This window comes from Haliotis cracherodii, unplaced genomic scaffold (genome assembly GCF_022045235.1).
Source record: "Haliotis cracherodii isolate W230 unplaced genomic scaffold, xgHalCrac1.p SCAF_12, whole genome shotgun sequence".
Taxonomy (NCBI): domain Eukaryota; kingdom Metazoa; phylum Mollusca; class Gastropoda; order Lepetellida; family Haliotidae; genus Haliotis; species Haliotis cracherodii.
The window spans coordinates 23,348,768-23,367,663 of NW_027266267.1; the positions used below are offsets into that span (position 1 = coordinate 23,348,768).

General features: G+C 35.4%; 1 protein-coding gene across 1 annotated transcript; it reads left to right on the top strand.

The window, feature by feature from the left end:
- Positions 1-1,084: 1,084 nt before the first annotated feature.
- Positions 1,085-8,823, top strand: LOC139457198 (uncharacterized). Its single transcript, XM_071238617.1, has 8 exons — positions 1,085-1,160; positions 2,155-2,469; positions 2,757-3,089; positions 3,457-3,786; positions 4,456-4,779; positions 7,169-7,273; positions 7,716-7,952; positions 8,711-8,823. Exons 1-8 carry the CDS (start codon positions 1,085-1,087, stop codon positions 8,821-8,823), a joined length of 1,833 nt encoding a protein of 610 aa, XP_071094718.1.
- The last annotated feature ends 10,073 nt before the right edge of the window (positions 8,824-18,896 follow it).

Sequence of the window (18,896 nt, forward strand, 5' to 3'; positions counted from 1 at the left end):
CGAAACATAGTTATCACCTTTACATAAATAATAATAAATACAGTGTAATGAAACTTGAACCATCAAAATATCTGGTTTATTGAGACAGTTTGAAATAAAGCTAACATAAAGAAGCGTTTAGTGCTGGTTGCTACTGTTGTCAAGGTAGTCGCCATTTTTTAAACAATTCTCTCCTCAGCAACAACCATCTGCGCATGCGCGAAGTGCTGAGTCAGTATATCAGCTATTCTATCTATAACAGGCGAGCACTGTAGTTAAATCACACAAAAGTAAGCAGGGCTGAACAGCCGTGTTATACAGCATAACCTTCAAACATGAAACGAATCGATTATAGAAAATCTGTTTCCTGTTGAGGTGGGCTCCGAGCTATATTGTATGAATACGTTTCTGAAGAAAAACAATGATTTATTTGAGACTTAGAGGGACATGGCTTTAGTAAATTGAAAGGCCAAGGAAAATTTGACTCAAATCATTCAGATGTTACTTTGGTTTTCATTTAAGTAAAATTGATTATATAGATATATCTGATAGTTCACACGCCAAAGTCTCGATTTCCCGCATGACACTTATTACAGTGTCCATGTTCATTACAAATTCGGGGGACGCAGTCGCCCATTGAAATTTGACAGTGAGTGAGTGAGTTCAAATTTAACGTCACTATTGCAACGGCAATATTGCAACCATATTGTGACGAGACTTTCAACAGAGTGTGGTCACATTGTACAGTTTCTAAGAATAAAGGCATCACCAGGAAGGTGTGTACAAGCTTGACGGAATAAATGTACATGACAGTCTGTACAAAACGTAGCATTGTATAAATATACCTAACAGGACAGTGACTTGTCCCTGGTAGAAGTTGCTGAGACGATTGAAATACGTGTATAATTAAGAATATTGAAAACATTAGCATTGCTATTATTTATTGACGGGTCTCAAAGTGTATGATATGACGGACTTGGTTTGATTATTTGACCATGGCCTGTGTTATGCATAAAGGGTAGAGTACACAGGAAGTATTTGTAGCGAGCGTGGTACACTGACGAGTTAGTTACTTATATAATCAGTAAGAAACCACAGCGGGATGATGTGCAGTTGGAGTTGGACTACTGTCATTTGTGTTTTGTTGTTTTCCCATAGTTGTATAGGAGGAGCGTCGACAGGTAAGACTGAAACAATAAAAACATACATAACTCAAGGGATGAGTTGACGTGAAATGTAGTTTTACGTCATGCTCAAGATTATTGAGTGAACGCGCGGGTTCACGGGTATGGTGCTGACAAACCTAGAAACATAATTGGGGGATTTGAACCCACAATCATAGGTTTCTGGCATGTCCAAGGGACGCAACCCTGCATAGCCAATCGCGGCCCCTTAGAAGACCCCGTTTCAAGGTGAAGCACGAAATAGTCGGACAGTACGTTTTTTCCAATAATTGGTGTAAAATTTAGTATGAATCATTCACTCTGTTTGCGTTATATACGTGATGAATGGGGGACATTCATTCATTCCGGGGGCACGGGTGGTCCAGTCGTCTAAGGCGCCGCGATTGTGCAGAGTTGGGTCCATGGGGCAAACCTGGGATTTTTGGTTCAAATCCCGGTTCGCCTCAATTATGTTTCTAGGTTTGTCAGCACCATACCGGTGCTCGTGGGTGGTAAAAGTGTAAAACGCCTGAGACCCGCAACACTTTCGGGCTTTCCTCCCACATTAAGCTGACACACTGTGATATAAACGGAATAATGATAAAAGTGGCATTAAACCCAACTCACTCACTCACGAAGAAAATGGAAAAATTAATCTTAGATTTATATGTAGACGGGGGTCCAACATAAAAACTCAACAGATAAATGTTCATACAAAAACTCAGGTAATATGTGACAAGTTATAACATCAAGCAATTAACAGAAATAAACAATACGCCACGATCAATGACACGGGACACCTCTCATTCACTGTAAGGAACCCAAATATTGTCATAGTCAAAATGTCAAGTACACAATACACGATGTCTTGACTTTGATCATTCATGGAATTGAATTTGTCGTGGATATGCTTGTTAGAAACAATCTGCAGGAATGTACACGAGTGATTGTATCTTTACACTTCCATTTACAATAGCATTCTTTAGCTAAAACTATTCATGTTGCCTTTCAGCTAACGTTAACGTTGAAGAAATTGCTACACTGTCGTGGTCTCTACCAAGACCTAGAAACAGTGAGTTCACCGTTTGGAACACACGCGCAGAGAAAGCTATATTCTATATAACCAACTACAATAATGTCAATGACGTGAACTCAGAATCTAGGATCACATTTACAGGGAACATATCACCTTCTGGAACAGGATTGTTCAGATTTATCATCAGAGATGTCCAGTTTCATGACGAAGGCCGGTATGAGTGTTATTCGCGGTCGCCGGATAACAGAGGATTCCCAATTGCTAATTGTGGACAGACACTTATCGTGATGGGTATGTATGAGGCAAATAGTATGGAAGCTCCCTTAGTAGATGTAACTTTGCTACTTTTTGCGATGTAAATACATAAATATACCACACAAAATAGGTGTAAGAACACCCGATTTTCATATGGCTATAGTTAATTTGTCATGGCTGGTAGATATTACAACTGTAATCTTCCAATTGCGGGTGTTCTGTAACTATTTTACAAGTAATCAAATTGATGTTTCAGTAAATGTGTAGTCGTTTGGAAAAGCAATTGAATTGTAAATGTTATATTTGACGCATTTATCTTTCAGCTGCGTCAAATGTTTATATTCGTTTTGGAGAAACAGCAACTCTGGCTTGGAATTTGCATGGATCTGGAAACAAAGACTTTATTATCAGAAACGATTTTTGGAAAGAAACAGTATTTCACATAACGAACTATAACAAATGCAACATTGCCAATGAGAAACTGAAATCAAGACTGGAGTTCACTGGAAATATAAATTCCTCAGGAACTGGTCTGTTCAGCTTCGTGATCAGTAGCGCTGACGACCATGACTTTGGTCAGTACAGCTGCTACCTTGTTTCACCACAACGTCCAGGAACAAAGATTCCCAACTGTGGGCAACAGCTGGTTGTAATACGTAAGTAGTTGATTTACAGAAACACTATCCGGTATTTGAGTATGGTAACTAAGTCTACGCAATATGTCAACATGTCACTGACCAGGGCAGCTGTAACAGGGTATTTTGAAGAGGGATAACGTTCATGTTTCCAGAAAAAATGTATGTCCATTCATATTAATTTCCCAGATATTTCGCCCTTTTCGCCAAATGTTTCCGCGTATAATCTGGACTGGTGTTTCCTTTGCATTGACAATGTATATTTATGTTGGTGATATCATCATACTGATGTCGGTATTGAACCCTATTATGAAAGCATTTACAACACACTTACAAATATATTGGATAAGCCACTCCATTTTGCATATATGGTTATTTTTTTCAACAGGAGTTCAAGAACCTTATATCGAGGGCCCGGAAAAGGCATCCTTTGGCGGTTCTGTTAATCTGACATGCAACTCCTTCCTGAAAAGTTACCCCAGTTTGAACCTGTCTATGAACTTTGTCTGGAGGAGGAACAGAACGAGTGTGGAGAATGGAGGCAGGCATCAGTTGGCGTCTGGTAGCAGGAGATGGAGAGGCGGGCAATACATGAACAGCACTCTGACTATCGGTGGCGTGACAAGGAAGGACAGAGCAGACAGATACACTTGTCAGACAGTAGTCGGGGACAATATACTTACAGACCACAGTGTGGACTATGTCCTTAGCGTAGAATGTATGTATTCATTATAAGTGTCATGCATAACTCCCAATTTGTTAGACAGCCAGTTGTTGTTACACAGCTTAAAAAATCAAATTTCAAAATGGATGCATAACTAAGAAGCCAACTGTTACCTCAGATCAGTAATGGAACATCCCAGTTTGAGAATAACATAGCTCCATACAAGTATGTTCCTCTCTGAGACGTAGTATATTCTCATTTGCATAAGCAAACCATGCCGATAACATCGATGTTGTTGTTGCTTTAAGTGTTTAAGAAGTCGCCTTCTGTTGTAGCAATTTCAGTTGACCCGTCCCTCTTTGGGACTCATGTGTGTGAGAGTAGCTACACACTCTATTGGGAGCTTTTTTACGGATAAAAGTTCTGTTTTCGTTTTGATTAGATTTTGCTATTTACCCATTGATTTTGAGAAAGTGATAGAAGTTCTTTGGCTGTTCAGTGTTTATACGTTCGAGTACGATGAACTTTAGTTGTACTTAGATACTTAGATATGCATCAATTTCTGACAAGCTCTCCTCTCATCCTCAAATTAAGACAGACCCACAATAACTGTGTTTGTGTAGAAATACAGTATTACAGAAATACGGTGTAAAACACACCTCACCTACTCATGTCATTGTAACTGTCGATATTGTTAATGGTAGAAAACTGACTATGTTGTAGATGTGCCTGAGTCTCCTCAGAACACGGAAGTGCACGAGGGAGACACTGTGTTGCTTTCCATGAGGACACCCCAAGATCAGTCAAGAATATACCTTAAAGACCCTAATGATAGAAATGTGTTTGAAATGGACTCTGCTGAAGTCTACATATTGGAAACCTACTGGACCAGGATCAAGATCGTGAAAGTCATCACATCAACGGATGAAGTCGCTGTACAGTTCCAGCTCTCTGACGTCACATCAGCTGATGCTGGGAGGTACCACTGTAGCCTGGAGAAGGGCGGACATGCAGGCTGTGACTGGGAACACGTGCTGGTCGTTTTCAGTAGGTCAACCTGCCTTGTTACATGTATGTATGTGCATGCGTGCGTGCGTGCGTGTGTGCGTGTGCGTGTGCGTGTGCGTGTGCGTGTATGTATGGGAGGTACCACTGTAGCCTGGAGGGTCATGCAAGCTGTGACTGGGAACACGCCCTTACCGTTTCCGGTAGGAAGGCATATTTAATAACGTTTTTTGTGAACGTAATTCCCATTGAAGTTTGTCTTGCTCTCATGTTCATTTTTACATTCTTGCCAATTATTGGTAATGGTTATCTCACCTAATCGTCTCATGTCGTGGTGCGTTGTCGTCCGTTCATCCATCTTAATATGTAATTTTGTAACAGTTAACCCCCGCTAAAATCACCCCTCATGATTATAATTTTGACATACATTAATTATTTTAGATGACACTACGACCAGACAAGATACACGACCTGTCAAAATATCTACCACAGGTAATGTAACCAATTCCTCTCATTCAATAATAAGCATTTTGCCATGACGTGTGTGGTGAGACAAAACATGTCATTATGATCCAACGCCAGGAAGTTGAAAGGGAAATATGGGAATGTGTGCTCTCCGCCCTTCCGCCACGTTTTGTTTTTGGAGCATAACTCAAAATCCATTTAGTATTTATTTATCAAACCTTGCACATATATCAGTAACAACATGAACTGCCTTTTTCTGTTTAGGAATTTTGGTAAAACATTAGTTAAGTCCCATGCTACTTTTGTGGTCAGGGGCTTGAGTCTTGCACTATTGGTGGGAATATGAGTATTTCATGTTGGTTGTAGATGTAGGGACTTAACTACCCTGAATTAACTACCCTGTTCTGTTTGACATTAGCATTTCTTTTCCAAAACACCTGGTGTCATCACTGTTTGGTTTGTTGGTTAACGCTGCAGTCAGCAATATTCCAGCTATATGACGGCAGTCTGTAAGTAATCGAGTCTGGACCAAGACAATCCAGTGATTGACATCATGACCATCGATCCACACAATTTGGACTGATGACATGCATCAACCAAGTCAGCGAGCCTAGCACCCGATACCGTTAGTCGCCTCTTACGACACGCATAGCCGCTTTTTACGGCAAGCATGGGTTGCTGAAGACCAATTCTACCCCGGATCTTCACGGGTCCACTGTTTGGTAGTGATTATTAACGCATGCTGATGATATAGTCGGAATCGTACAATCGAGATTTATTTATGAACATGGAAACGGTTTTGTCGAATTTATTTGCTGAATACACACAATTACAACATTAAAGATATAACAGACAATAGAAAACAGGTAGTTATATCTGTGATCCATATATCATACACGCGATACTTGATTTATCTTAAAAATTTTTTTTGAAAATTTCACATGATACTGTGACTGTTCAGAAGTTCAAAGCTGATGCAGTGAAGCACTGGTGAAATGCTTGCGATTATACTGTGAGAATCTGTTTTACATTTCAAGTTTTTAAACATCAGCTTACGTTAAAATCATTTGTGACAACCAACTAAACTGACTGTCTACATACCGTTTGCAATTGCTATCATATATGACAGTAATGGAAGTCTGCCTAAATAATTTTTGTATGTATTATGTATTACGTCACATATCATGGAAACATTGTAAGTCAACTGTGTGAGATCCACAAATAAATTAGATGTAAATGTATTGTACTCTGGGCCACGAGGCCTCTAATACTGAAATAAAGAATCTTGAATCTTGAAAAATAAAAAGTAACGGAAGTCTGCCTAAATGGAAAACGTAACCTTATTTCGCTCATTCTTAAATCTCCTTGCTGAGAGGTTGATGTTGTATTTATGTATTTATTATGATTCATACTGTCAGCAACTAGTATTGCCATAAGTATATTTAGCTTGCATGTTATGTTACTCCAAATTGTCAATTTGAGCAGATAATTGATAGCTGGGGCACCGTGCATCTTCATTAATTTTTGCGGGGGCAGGGTGGCCGAGTCGTCTAAGGGGCCGGAATTCGCTGTGCAGAGTTGCGTCCTTTTAGTACGCCAGAAACGTATGATTTTGGGTTCGAATCCCGGTTCGCCCCGATTATGTTTCTAGGTTTGTCAGCACCATAAACATGCTCGTGAGTTTCTGCATCACTTCGGAATTTCCTCCTACATTAAGCTGACACGCCGTGATATAACCGGAATAATGTTAAAAACGGTGTAAAACCCAGCTCACTCACTCACTCATAAAATTTTGCCATATCTTTTGGCCAGGAATAGACTATTGTACACATTATGAAGAAGACTTGTGTGGAACTAAGACACCTTATTGATTGAGCATAACCAGTTACAGTTTTACAATGAAATATAATTTTACAAGATAAGTAGATATTCATTAAGTGTTCTGTAGACTATGTTTGTGTTGCAGCTCTTTCAAGGGTCGAAATAGCAAGCGATGAATTGTTGACTTCTACCATTCACTCAAACTTGGATACATCTACCACAGCAACATTTGTATCCGATGAATATACAGGTATACTTAATTTATTTGATAACGATCACTACTGTACTGTGGGCACGCCGTGGGGATCTGTGTTTGAGTTGGATGTCCCAGAAAACCTAAGGAGTATTTCGTAGTCAGCCCCTGTGACTTCATTGATTGCATGTAAGCGAACGGCGTGGGTCATTGCTTCTTCCGTCAGTGCTTCTCCCGTCAGTTTGTGTGGCCAAGACTCGATTACATACCGACAGCTGTGATATTGCTGTAATTGTGCTGACGCAACAAAAACAACAAGGCATAGCTGAAGGTTATACATTGTAACATCCCAAATCTCTTTGGTCTCATTTGCATTTATGATGAAACCTTAATACGTAATTTTAATATCCTCAAATGTTACTGTAATGATCCATTTCATATGCAAAACTAAATGTACACCGTTGTATATATTTATTGTACATGCACATATTTGTTCTAGAAATACAAGGAGATACACAGAACGTCACAGAAAATATTATCCCGACAGGGATTGTGCAAGGAAATGTTACCACCATCACGCAGACGGTCCACGCTTCATCCCCTCCTGAACCCAACAAGAATGAAACAAGGAAAGGAACTTCTGTCATCACCATTGTCGGGTATTCGGCTTCGAGCTCAGTTGTCAGCATCATCGTCACAGCCATAATTTGTCTTGTGAGACGCAAACGACAGAAAGGTGAGGGAACGAAGCTATAACAATTATAATTGAACTGGATATCAATAAGCTCCGCAATAAAACCTCTTGTGATTCTTTCAATAGGAACGTACATCATTCTCTTTCACCTGCCCCAAGAAGAATATAGCAACCAATGCTTGTAAGAGGCTACTTAGTGGATTGCGTGGTCAGGCTCAGTGATTTGATTGATTGCTTGTCATCGTGTCCCTTCTGATCGATGTCTATGACGCAGTCTATGAATTTTCTGCATCCTCGATTATGTAGACCGTCGTAATGTGGCTGAAATTTTGCTGAGTAAGGCATAAAACAACAAACAAACAACACCATAAAATCTCAGCACGTACTGTGATTTACTGAAATTACACCTGCAGAACACACTCACATGTATATGCCTCAGATGAGATCACAAGTCAAGCGGGAAAAGTTACTTTTGTGAGAAATGTAAAGGCTATGATTTAAAAAAAAATGATTTTAAATCAAATATTATTATTTTATTTTGTTTTTTCAAACGTACGTTTATTCCGATAATTCAGCATTTGTAATAAACGTTCCACTAGAAGCTTGGCTGATCACTTATTGTCAATCGGCCATTGTTTATCTAAACTAAAATTAGTGTCTCAATTTCAGGGATCGGGAACAGAAGGTAAGCATTACCAACAAACTTAAACCGGCTATTTGATTCTTCATATCAATTGTTATTCAATGATGTATCAATGAAAATTGTGTGCTGATAAAAAAGGATCTGTTCTTGTCCACAGGCTTCAAGTATCGTATATCACTCCGATTTACGACAGGAATGAAGGATATGCCACTGTTGACAATAGCTAAGAATCTGGGCATGATTAAAGTGACAATGCCCGTGCGGACATAGTGTAACCGGGTCGTTATTTTGCTTGTGTAAGTCTTGTGACTTCTCCTCTTCCTGGAATTATTTTACGACACCGCTCAGTTAAGTCCGGCGGTCGTCAGTGTCCAGTGTCATTACATTCTGTGTTAGGGAATTAGTTAATTGTGATTTAATGGCACACTCATAATATATATTGAAGTGATGTATGTTATCTATAAATATGTTCGCTATCTTATTCTTGTATTGAAAATGTCTTTGTAACTATGATTTTTCAAACGTTAAGGGACTTTATATGTACACTCACATATTTCTCATTTATTTGTGATCATTTTGCCTCTTCAATTATTGTACCTAGCTTGTGCTATGTCCTTAATGATATCGTTGGGTAGCTCATGTTCAGTGCTTTATATTGATACTTACAACTTCAGTATATGCTATTCGTGTTTTCCCTGTGTTTAGAAACACAGTTTGGCTAAGCGCCCTAGTCTGTTGTGTATTCCAGCTGTCCAGGAGAGATTGACCTCTCTGAGGCCTGCGCGCAGCATATTTATACTTCTTTCGGATCCTGTGTCTTGACTCCCCAGGTTTCGTTAAATCGTTTACGATTGTCTTACTACTGGGATGGTCACGTTCGATTCTCATGTTTCATTAGTAACTTGTTATGGGACACTGTTTGTTCTAAGCTCTGACTCAGTCTGGTTGTACTGCGCGAAACTTAGTAGCTAGGGTTTGTAATACTCAGTTTTTCAAGTAATCCATGGATAACCAACCCTCCCGTGATTGTCTAGCTATTTAGGAATTTTAGTGTTTCCTTGTTCAGTCAATGTGACTGAATATTTACTCGATCAGACTAGTTTGATATTAAGACGTACTCGTCTATTTTGTGACTTTAGTGACATATTTTAGGGAAAGGCCCTTTGTGTTTATTTCCTGTTATTGAACCCAGCAGAGATTACTCACTCATCAGATTGTCGAGTTAATTGACTCAGGTGATAATTGGTCGCAGCTGACTTAATTGGCTGTCTACGCATCTGGTCAGTATCTTGTCAAAGTATTGCTTTAGCTACACTCATTTTATAGCTGTAATACTTTTGCTTAGATAAGCCGCTTGTGTATTTGCTCTGATATAAATAATCAGTGATCTTTCTCAGCGTAGATTGGGTTATTCTGATCTTTTATTGTCATCTATTAGTACAATTATCTCATTAATAAACCTTTGAACCTATTACCGCCTTTTTCATTATTACTTTATTCTTGTTTAATAACAGCCCTAATCAGCTCACAGAGGAACTGAAAACATCAGATCCATTTAGATATATTTGGAACACAAGCTCGCCATCATTGGCTGAAATTGGCTTTTATTGACGTTCAGTCTTTCATTGGACTGATCGTAACTACATATCTTCATATATTTTGACGGTAGGTAAGACTTTATGAATGGGTAATACGAAAAAGACTACGCCCGCCGGGAAAAAAATAATGACTATATTTTAAGCTGTTCAGTGATGATGTCGCTAAGGTGCACAAACCAGACAAGCAAACGGTGTATGCTATGTTACGAGACATATGTGATGACTACACAACCGTAAGTTCTTGAATGAACACAATGGGTCATAAAACAGACGTATAAGCTGCATGTATGTGTAGAGACAGTGCTTCTGTTTAGTCGTAACAGGCTTATTCATGAGCCGGATATTTGTGATGACTCCAACGAAAGAAATGTCCATGTTATACCGACTGAAGAAAGTCCATGTCATAAGGACTTGTTATGTACGATGAACAATAGATATCCACAGAAATGTATGGCACAGGACATTTTAAATTAAACACACTTCAAACTTCCTGCATGATGGTCTGGAGATAAAGTTCATGGCAAATACCACACAATACTTTTCCCATACATTTCAATGGTCACTGACATACATACATTGCGAAAATACAATAATTCTCCAGGTTATTTCCTCTTTATCTTAAGAAAACAACATTTCAGTTTGTAATTTCTTGAGGAAACTAAAGCATTGAACGTGTTGTTAGATCGCAAGGAAAAACTAATATTTTGGACGGTTCATTAAATTTATTACATTGAAACAAGCTATTGTTTTCACAAATGTCTTTGTGTGTGGTGTTTGCTGTATTGTGTGTTGGGCGAAGTGTTGGATGGCTGCAAGCCTATACCATATGGAAACTACACACAAGGACATAAGCCACTCACAGGCCCTCATTATGTATACTCCTTGTGCTCCGATACTTTCCTTGTATATGAGAAGGCTCGTTCACAAAGATTTTGTTTATGTATGATTCATGATTATGTAAACGACATGTAGCAATGTAACCCTGCAAGAAGAATATTATTTATAATATGTGTTTCTCTATGTTTGGCATACACAAGGTAAAGTTTCTACTTTGTCAGTACTACGTTTTTGACAAATCTATATTTACAGGTGTGTCCAGGTTTGCACATTTCGTAATGGCCCATCAGCTCTACTGCTTTATGTCAACGTGTAATAACAATTTTCCAAATAAATTAAAACTTTACCCGCAATCATATTCCAGGATATAAAAAATAGGGGGCACAAATGTAATGTAATGACATTTACATGCTTAGCAGTTTTCTCTTCTTATTCCTCTAATGGAGCAGGGTGTGAGTGAGTGAGTGAGTATGGTTTTACGCCGTTTTTAACAATATTCCAGCAATGTCACGGCAGGGACACCAGAAATGGGCTCCACCTATTGTACCCATGTCGGGAATCGAACCCGGGTCTTCAAGGTGACCAGTGAGTGAGTGAGTATGGTTTTACGCCGCTTTTAGCAATATTCCAGCAATATCACAGCGGGGACACCAGAAATGGTCTTCACATATTGTACCCATGTCGGGAATCGAACCCGGGTCGGCGTGACGAGCAAACGCTTTAACCACAAGCTACCCGACCGCCCCGGAGCAGGGTGTGATCAAGTCGACTGAATTGGTACAGCTGATTCTGCCAATTCCTTGTTGTAGTCATCCGTTGTAGCCTACAGAACCTCGGAGAAGCAAAACATGAAATATGCCCGTGAAAAGCTGGTTATATATGTAAACATATGATTTCCTGTTGACTTGATAAAGAGCTCTATTTTTCAATAATTGCTGTGCCTAGATATTCTACCTCGTCATTATTTTACAATGACAATAACTTCCTCTTCATAACCAGGAATACAAAATAAAGAGAGAATGGACATGGAAGCAAATAAATGAGTATTTCAGTTACGTGTTAGCTACGTGTCATAGTTAAGTTGGAATTGATATGGCTCGGACGAATACCTATTTGGTTAAAAAATAAATAAATAAATAAGGAACAAGCTACTTGAATAATATTTTGAATTTAACTTTAAAATATTCAAACTTTCGTATTAACTTAACTTAACAGTTGTAGAGATCCCACTTGAATAATTAAATAATATGTCCCTTGTCTGAAACCTTATTACGGAAACAGAAAAGATACGTATAAAGACTTCGATTTTCTTACTTCGTGAACTTATTTTCTTCAGGAACTGAACTGCTCATACATAAACAATAATGACAAAGAGCAATAACAAACTGTAAGGCCCAGATACATTACACATTATACTATTATATTTCTTATGCATGATGCAATTGTTCAGAGGAGAACACACGATTGTGTATGAGTGTTTCAAATACTATAGCTCATTGAAAAAGTTGCCCTTTAAGAAGCTTTTGGTTAGTGGTCACATGGCTATTCACAGTGTGAGAATGAAACAACTCTGGGCACACAGATATTTATATATATTTGTTAATTTAGAAGATTGATTTAATGCTCATATTTTCGTAAATATATAGATATGTCCAGTTCCAATTTGACCGCGATATTGTTATAGTGTTCAACCTATGACTAACCAGGTAATTCAACTGGATTCTTTAAGAATCAGCAACTTTTATCATTGAAGAAGGTGTTTTCGTTGCCAGTGAAATGAATGATTAACAGAATACAGCAGTCGGACAGGTCATGGCTGCACTGTGCATTGAGTTCGTACTTTCAGAAACACTGAACTTTCATGTTCCTATTACTGTGTACATGCGGCGACCATCTAGATGTTACCAAAATATGAAATGTAAATATATGTTATTGGATAACTTCCAACACAATGGTGATGACAGTCGTTAACCGATGCGTGACCTGTCTTATTTTCATTGAAGCCTTACTTTTAACATGAGTTTACACGTAAATGAAGTGACATTCATCATTCCATTGGACAACTTAAGCATGATCAGAGAAAGGGGGAAACTACCTGTTGCAGGTCACACTGCAGTTTTGAAGACCATTGTGAATGTTTCAATTTTTATTCTATAAGTCACGTGATGACATACACACAGAACATGATTTCAAAATCATATAACACGCATTCATACTAATACAACACGATTTCATACTCATGTAACAAACTTTCATACTCATATAACAAGCTTTCATACTCACACAACACGATTTCATACTTTAATAACAAGCTTTAATACTCATATAACACGCCTTTATAATCATATTACAAACTTTCATACACAAATAACAAGCTTTCATACTCATATAACAAGCTTTCATGCTCAAATAATAAGCTTTCATGCTCATATAACAAGCTTTCATACTCATATAACAAGCTTTCATACTCATATAACAAGCTTTCATACTCACACAACAGTCTTTCATACTCAAATAACAAGCTTTCATGCTCATATAACAAGCTTTCATACTCATATAACAAGCTTTCATGCTCATATAACAAGCTTTCATACTCATATAATAAACTTTCACACATATAACAAGCTTTTATACTCATATAAAAAAATTCATGCTCACAAAATAGTCTTTCATACTTAAATAACAAACTTTCATACTCACACAAGAGGCTTTCATACTTATATAACAAGCTTATAATTACATACTCAAATATCAATCTTTCATGCTCATATAACAAGCTTTTATACACATATAACAAGCTTTCATACTCATGTAACAAACTTTCATACTCATATAACAAGCTTTCATACTCATATAACAAACTTTCACACTCACACAACAGTCTTTCATACTTAAATAACAAGCTTTCATACTCATATAACAAGCTTTCATACTCATATAATAAGCTTTCATACTCATATAACAATCTTTCATGCTCACAAATTAGTCTTTCATACTTAAATAACAAGCTTTCATACTCATATAACAAGCTTTCATACTCATATAACAAACTTTCATACACATATAACAAGCTTTTACACTCATATAAAAAACTTTCATGCTCAAACAACAGTCTTTCATACTTAAATAACAAGCTTTCATTCTAATATAACAAGCTTTAATACTCATATAATAAATTTCATACTCATGAAACAATCTTTCATGCTCATATAACAAGCTTTCATACTCATAAAACAAACTTTCATACACATATAACAAGCTTTCATACTCATATAACAAGCTTTCATACTCATATAACAAACTTTCATACTCATATAACAAGCTTTCATACTCATATAACAAGCTTTCATACTCATATAACAAGCTTTAATACTCATATAATAAAATTTCATACTCATGAAACAATCATTCATGCTCATATAACAAGCTTTCATACACATATAACAAGCTTTCATACTCAAATAAGAAACGTTCATATTCATATAACAGTCTTTCATACTTAAATAACAAGCTTTCATACTCATATAACAAGCTTTCATACTCATATAACAAGCTTTCATACTCATATAACAAGCTTTCGTACTCATATAACAAACTTTAATACTCACACAACAGTCTTTCATACTTAAATAAGAAGCTTTCATACTCATATAACAAGCTTTCATACTCATATAACAAGCTTTCATACTCATATAACAAGCTTTCATGCTCATATAACAAGCTTTCATACTCATATAACGAGCTTTCATGCTCATATAACAAGCTTTCATACTCATATAACAAACTTTCATACACATATAACAAGCTTTTACACTCATATAAAAAACTTTCATGCTCAAACAACAGTCTTTCATACTTAAATAACAAGCTTTCATTCTAATATAACAAGCTTTAATACTCATATAATAAATTTCATACTCATGAAACAATCTTTCATGCTCATATAACAAGCTTTCATACTCATAAAACAAACTTTCATACACATATAACAAGCTTTCATACTCATATAACAAGCTTTCATACTCATATAACAAACTTTCATACTCATATAACAAGCTTTCATACTCATATAACAAGCTTTCATACTCATATAACAAGCTTTAATACTCATATAATAAAATTTCATACTCATGAAACAATCATTCATGCTCATATAACAAGCTTTCATACACATATAACAAGCTTTCATACTCAAATAAGAAACGTTCATATTCATATAACAGTCTTTCATACTTAAATAACAAGCTTTCATACTCATATAACAAGCTTTCATACTCATATAACAAGCTTTCATACTCATATAACAAGCTTTCGTACTCATATAACAAACTTTAATACTCACACAACAGTCTTTCATACTTAAATAAGAAGCTTTCATACTCATATAACAAGCTTTCATACTCATATAACAAGCTTTCATACTCATATAACAAGCTTTCATGCTCATATAACAAGCTTTCATACTCATATAACAAGCTTTCATGCTCATATAACAAGCTTTCATACTCATATAACAAGCTTTCATACTCATATAACAAGCTCTCATACTCATATAACAGTCTTTCATACTTAAATAACAAGCTTTCATGCTCATATAACAAGCTTTCATGCTCATATAACAAGATTTCATACTCATATAACAAGCTTTCATACTCACACGACAGTCTTTCATACTCAAATAACAAGCTTTCATGCTCATATAACAAGCTTTCATACTCATATAACAAGCATTTCATACCCATATAACAAACTTCCATACTCATATAACAAAATTTTCACCCATATAAGAAGCTTTTATACTCATATAAAAAATTTCATGCTCACAAAATAGTCTTTCATACTTAAATAACAAACTTTCATACTCAGACAAGTGGCTTTTATACTTATATAACAAGCTTTAATACTCAAATATCAATCTTTCATGCTCATATAACAAGCTTTTATGCATATATAACAAACTTTCATACTCATGTAACAAACTTTCATACACATATAACAAGCTTTCATACTCACACAACAGTCTTTCATACTCAAATAACAAGCTTTCATACACATATAACAAGCTTTCATACTCATATAATAAGCTTTCATACTCATATAACAAGCTTTAATACTCATATAATAAAATTTCATACTCATGAAACAATCTTTCATGCTCATGTAACAAGCTTTCATACACATATAACAAGCTTTCATACTCAATTAAGAAACGTTCATATTCATATAACAGTCTTTCATACTTAAATAACAAGCTTTCATACTCATATAACAAGCTTTCATACTCATATAACAAGCTTTCATACTCATATAACAAGCTTTCGTACTCATATAACAAACTTTAATACTCACACAACAGTCTTTCATACTTAAATAAGAAGCTTTCATACTCATATAACAAGCTTTCATACTCATATAACAAGCTTTCATACTCATATAACAAGCTTTCATGCTCATATAACAAGCTTTCATACTCATATAACAAGCTTTCATGCTCATATAACAAGCTTTCATACTCATATAACAAGCTTTCATACTCATATAACAAGCTCTCATACTCATATAACAGTCTTTCATACTTAAATAACAAGATTCCTGCTCATATAACAAGCTTTCATGCTCATATAACAAGATTTCATACTCATATAACAAGCTTTCATACTCACACGACAGTCTTTCATACTCAAATAACAAGCTTTCATGCTCATATAACAAGCTTTCATACACATATAACAAGCTTTCATACTCATATAATAAGCTTTCATACTCATATAACAAGCTTTAATACTCATATAATAAAATTTCATACTCATGAAACAATCTTTCATGCTCATGTAACAAGCTTTCATACACATATAACAAGCTTTCATACTCAATTAAGAAACGTTCATATTCATATAACAGTCTTTCATACTTAAATAACAAGCTTTCATACTCATATAACAAGCTTTCATACTCATATAACAAGCTTTCATACTCATATAACAAGCTTTCGTACTCATATAACAAACTTTAATACTCACACAACAGTCTTTCATACTTAAATAAGAAGCTTTCATACTCATATAACAAGCTTTCATACTCATATAACAAGCTTTCATACTCATATAACAAGCTTTCATGCTCATATAACAAGCTTTCATACTCATATAACAAGCTTTCATGCTCATATAACAAGCTTTCATACTCATATAACAAGCTTTCATACTCATATAACAAGCTCTCATACTCATATAACAGTCTTTCATACTTAAATAACAAGATTCCTGCTCATATAACAAGCTTTCATGCTCATATAACAAGATTTCATACTCATATAACAAGCTTTCATACTCACACGACAGTCTTTCATACTCAAATAACAAGCTTTCATGCTCATATAACAAGCTTTCATACTCATATAACAAGCATTTCATACCCATATAACAAACTTCCATACTCATATAACAAAATTTTCACCCATATAAGAAGCTTTTATACTCATATAAAAAATTCCATGCTCACAAAATAGTCTTTCATACTTAAATAACAAACTTTCATACTCAGACAAGTGGCTTTTATACTTATATAACAAGCTTTAATACTCAAATATCAATCTTTCATGCTCATATAACAAGCTTTTATGCATATATAACAAACTTTCATACTCATGTAACAAACTTTCATACACATATAACAAGCTTTCATACTCACACAACAGTCTTTCATACTCAAATAACAAGCTTTCATACACATATAACAAGCTTTCATACTCATATAATAAGCTTTCATACTCATATAACAAGCTTTCATACTCATATAATAAGCTTTCATACTCATATAACAAGCTTTCATACTCATATAATAAGCTTTCATACTCATATAACAATGTTTCATACTCATATAACAAGCTTTCATATTGATATAACAAGCTTTCATACTCATATAACAAGCTTTCATTCTCATATAACAAGCTTTCATACTCATATAACAAACTTTCATACACATATAACAAGCTTTTATACTCATATAACAAGCTTTCATACTCACACAACAGTCTTTCATACTCATATAACAAGCTTTCATACACATATAACAAGCTTTCATATTCATATAACAAGCTTTCATACTCATAAAACAAACTTTCATACACATATAACAAGCTTTTATACTCATATAAAAAACTTTCATGCTCACACAACTGTCTTTCATACTTAAATAACAAACTTTCATACTCACACAACAGTGTTTCATACTTAAATAACAAGCTTTCATGCTCATATAACAAGCTTTCATACTCACATAATAAAATTTCATACTCATGAAACAATCTTTCATGCTCATATAACAAGCTTTCATACTCATATAACAAGCATTTCATACCCATATAACAAACTTCCATACTCATATAACAAAATTTTCACCCATATAAGAAGCTTTTATACTCATATAAAAAATTTCATGCTCACAAAATAGTCTTTCATACTTAAATAACAAACTTTCATACTCAGACAAGTGGCTTTTATACTTATATAACAAGCTTTAATACTCAAATATCAATCTTTCATGCTCATATAACAAGCTTTTATGCATATATAACAAACTTTCATACTCATGTAACAAACTTTCATACACATATAACAAGCTTTCATACTCACACAACAGTCTTTCATACTCAAATAACAAGCTTTCATACACATATAACAAGCTTTCATACTCATATAATAAGCTTTCATACTCATATAACAAGCTTTAATACTCATATAATAAAATTTCATACTCATGAAACAATCTTTCATGCTCATATAACAAGCTTTCATACACATATAACAAGCTTTCATACTCAAATAAGAAACGTTCATATTCATATAACAGTCTTTCATACTTAAATAACAAGCTTTCATACTCATATAACAAGCTTTCATACTCATA